The following is a 3,037-nucleotide window of genomic DNA, read 5'->3' as shown; positions in this document are numbered from 1 at the left end:
GTTTAAAAACATATGTATATATAAAAAATATTTTTATTTGTATTTAGTAGTTATATATATATATATATATATATATATATATATATATATATATATGTGTGTGTGTGTGTGTGTGTGTGTTTCGTATAAAAACATATTGTATACATATAAATATAAAAATACCAATTTATACGGCTTATATTGTATACAAGACATAACTATGTGTATTTGTACAGATTACTAAGTATACATATATATTTATTTCATATTTATACGTATAGGATGTGTATTTATAAGTATTTATATGTATACGATATGTATTTATACGTATTAATACAATACAAACCATAATAATAGGTATTTTCATATTTTTATATATGATATTTTTTGTACAAATAAATACTTATTTTACAATTAAATACAAATAAATATTTTTTTAATGTGTTATTAAACGTTTTTAAAGTTATAAACGCTTTTAATAACGTATAAATATATGTTTTTAAATCGTATACATATGCTTTCCAAATGTATTAATATTTTTTTGGACATATTTTTACCTTTAAAATATATGTCACGCCATTTGTGCAGCAACTGGTTACGAACTGGGTAACCGGCAAAAAGGGCAAAATTATAAAATTTTACCCAAATTTCGGGTATTAATGAACCTAAAAATCATCAAAGGGTAAAATCGAATGTTCCTTGAAAACTTAAGGTTTTTTTGTGGGGTAACTCTTGTCTATATTTTAATCAAAACATATAAAACTAACTATTACTAATTCAGTTTAGCCGCAAATCCAAACAGCTAAACAACTATCGGAAGAAATTGGATTCCCTTTTTCGAACATCAAGCAAAAAGTGGATTCCCTTCCGTTATAAAAAAACTCGCATCAAGATTCAAGAAAAGAATTCTTTTCCAACACATTTTCAATAACCAAACCCAAAGTTACATGAAAAACCTTGCTTCATGCTTCACATAAATCCAAGGTGCATTTCTTAAGAACGAATTCATAGTCGAGTTCATCTTCAATCATAATGGAGAATTTTATTAAGCAAATGAGGTGACAAATTCGCATTTTTCTTTTTCGATGTTTCTGTATCGATTTAGTAATTGTATGTGATATAATTGTTTGTTATATATATAGGGTGAGATTTGCTGGTATGGATGAGGAAATCGTAGAAGAAGCTTCACGCGTTAGAGATCAAAACACACCCTCTCCAAGGACTCGATCTTTTAAAGGAGGTAAAACATTTTTTTTTAACGGAAAGGAGGTAAAACAATTACACAACAAGAAACGAGGAATGAGGGATATCATTTAATTCTAGGGTTTATTGAAGCCATTTTTGTTACTTGTGTAGATAATAGAAAAGGTCAAAACTGGTACAGAAGACAGTCTTCTCGTGAACCTACGTATGATTATGATTCTGATTACATGGAGAGTGATGAGTTCCGAACAGCAGTTGCTGCAGCTGCATTCGCCATTGGTTCAGTAGAAGAACGAAGAAGAACAAGACGACGTCGTGATGACAGTTTGAGCAAGGGCAAGAGCAAAACAGATGATGGTGCAGTTTCTGTAACCAGAAGGGCAAGAGAAAGAATCTCTTCTTCTTCTTTTTCAAACAATAAGATGAAGAACAAGGATGATAACACAGTTCACATGTCCAGCCCTAGTTTACTACCCAAGAAATCATCAGGTACAATAATCTTAAATAGTAATCATAACAAAGGTTTTAGTATTTTTTATTCCGATATACAGCTGAATACAAATGGTTTAGAAAGTCAAAAAGCTGGAGATTCAATGTATTATGCTCATCAGTTTTGAATTTTCGTTCTACAGAATCACAAGAAAAGGTCTCCGACAAGCCTAATCGTCCATCAAACACAGATTTCACAGGCGAAGCTTTTAGTTCATCGCCATTCGTCAAGAAGACTTCTGATTCTTTCCAAAAGCAATCTGACAAAAGAAAACCTGAAACTGGTTTGGAAAGTAGTCGTCGTGAACAACCGACTGAACAACTCACATTCCCAGCAACTGAAGTCGATAGAAAGCACTCACAACCCACACTCGAAGACGTAAAGGCGGATGCCTGGGAGAAAAACGAGATGGAAAGAATCAAAGAACGGTATATGTCACACTTTAATTAAACTAGGATATTTGATAATTAACTCGTTTTTATACCAGGTTCTCTTTAAACTCATGAATGTGTATGCTTTTCTGCGTAACCAATATTTTTCCACTAAAAAGAACTTGTTTTTCACCATATTTATGGGAGCATGCATTATCAGGTACGAGAGGTTGAATGCCAAAATACTTGAGTGGGAAACCGAGAAGAAGGAGAAAGCCCAGAAGAAGTTGTCAAGAACTAAGGTTTGATTCTCATTTTTCTTACGACTTATACACAAAGATGTTTAATTTTTGGAAGTAAGTGATATATTGAAGCTTTTTTGCAGGACGAGTCGGGAAAGAAAAGGGCTCGAGTTTTGCAAAATTACAAGACTGAGATAGAGATGATTGATCAGATTGCCGAAGGAGCAAGATCACAGGCTGAGGAAAACCAAAGGAAGGAAGTAATAAAGGTTAAGGAGAAGGCCGAAATGATTAGGATAACTGGAAAAGTCCCAACAAAAGCATGTTTATGCTTCTAAATTTCGACCAAAACGACGACAAACACTTTCATGCTCATATGTAGTATTTGTTAATACTTAATAGTATTAATTACCGAAATATGTCACTTTGTAACATAATTACAATTATTAATTTGCAAGGAACTTGTTGCTCAAGTTTGATTTAATGACAATTACATCCTTTAAAGCTTCAAATGTTGACATCAGAGCTTCTGAATTAATGTTATTATATTGACACCTAAAACAGTAAAGTTTCATTTTGTGGTACATAAGAAACATTTATAAAAGAAAAAAATCCCATCCAGTAAAGATGAAAGACAAACATAATATAAAATTGTGAGTAGATTGATTTCAACAACAGACTTTTTCTTGAACACCTGAAATTAACGACTTCTATTAACATAAAGAATGTATACTTAACTCTTCTTAGCCGTT

At 31.7% G+C, this 3,037-nt stretch overlaps 1 protein-coding gene across 1 annotated transcript; it reads left to right on the top strand.

The window, feature by feature from the left end:
• Positions 1-909: 909 nt before the first annotated feature.
• On the top strand, positions 910-2,797 carry LOC145162541 (uncharacterized). Its single transcript, XM_079081658.1, has 6 exons — positions 910-1,037; positions 1,122-1,219; positions 1,336-1,671; positions 1,815-2,100; positions 2,264-2,345; positions 2,429-2,797. Exons 1-6 carry the CDS (start codon positions 1,012-1,014, stop codon positions 2,621-2,623), a joined length of 1,023 nt encoding a protein of 340 aa, XP_078937784.1. The 5' UTR covers positions 910-1,011; the 3' UTR covers positions 2,624-2,797.
• Positions 2,798-3,037: the final 240 nt, after the last annotated feature.

This window comes from Lactuca virosa, chromosome 3, assembly GCF_052849685.1.
Source record: "Lactuca virosa cultivar CGN04683 chromosome 3, Lactuca_virosa_CGN04683_v6, whole genome shotgun sequence".
Lineage (NCBI taxonomy): Eukaryota > Viridiplantae > Streptophyta > Magnoliopsida > Asterales > Asteraceae > Lactuca > Lactuca virosa.
Note: the sequence above shows the minus strand (reverse complement) of the source record. Positions and strands in the feature narration are given on the sequence as shown.

Excerpts from the sequence above, each read along its gene's own strand:
- LOC145162541 (XM_079081658.1), top strand. The coding sequence starts at position 1,012 with ATGGAGAATTTTATTAAGCAAATGAG. Across the intron at positions 1,220-1,335 it reads GACTCGATCTTTTAAAGGAG|ATAATAGAAAAGGTCAAAAC; the intron begins GTAAAACATTTT and ends TTACTTGTGTAG. Across the intron at positions 2,101-2,263 it reads ATGGAAAGAATCAAAGAACG|GTACGAGAGGTTGAATGCCA; the intron begins GTATATGTCACA and ends ATGCATTATCAG.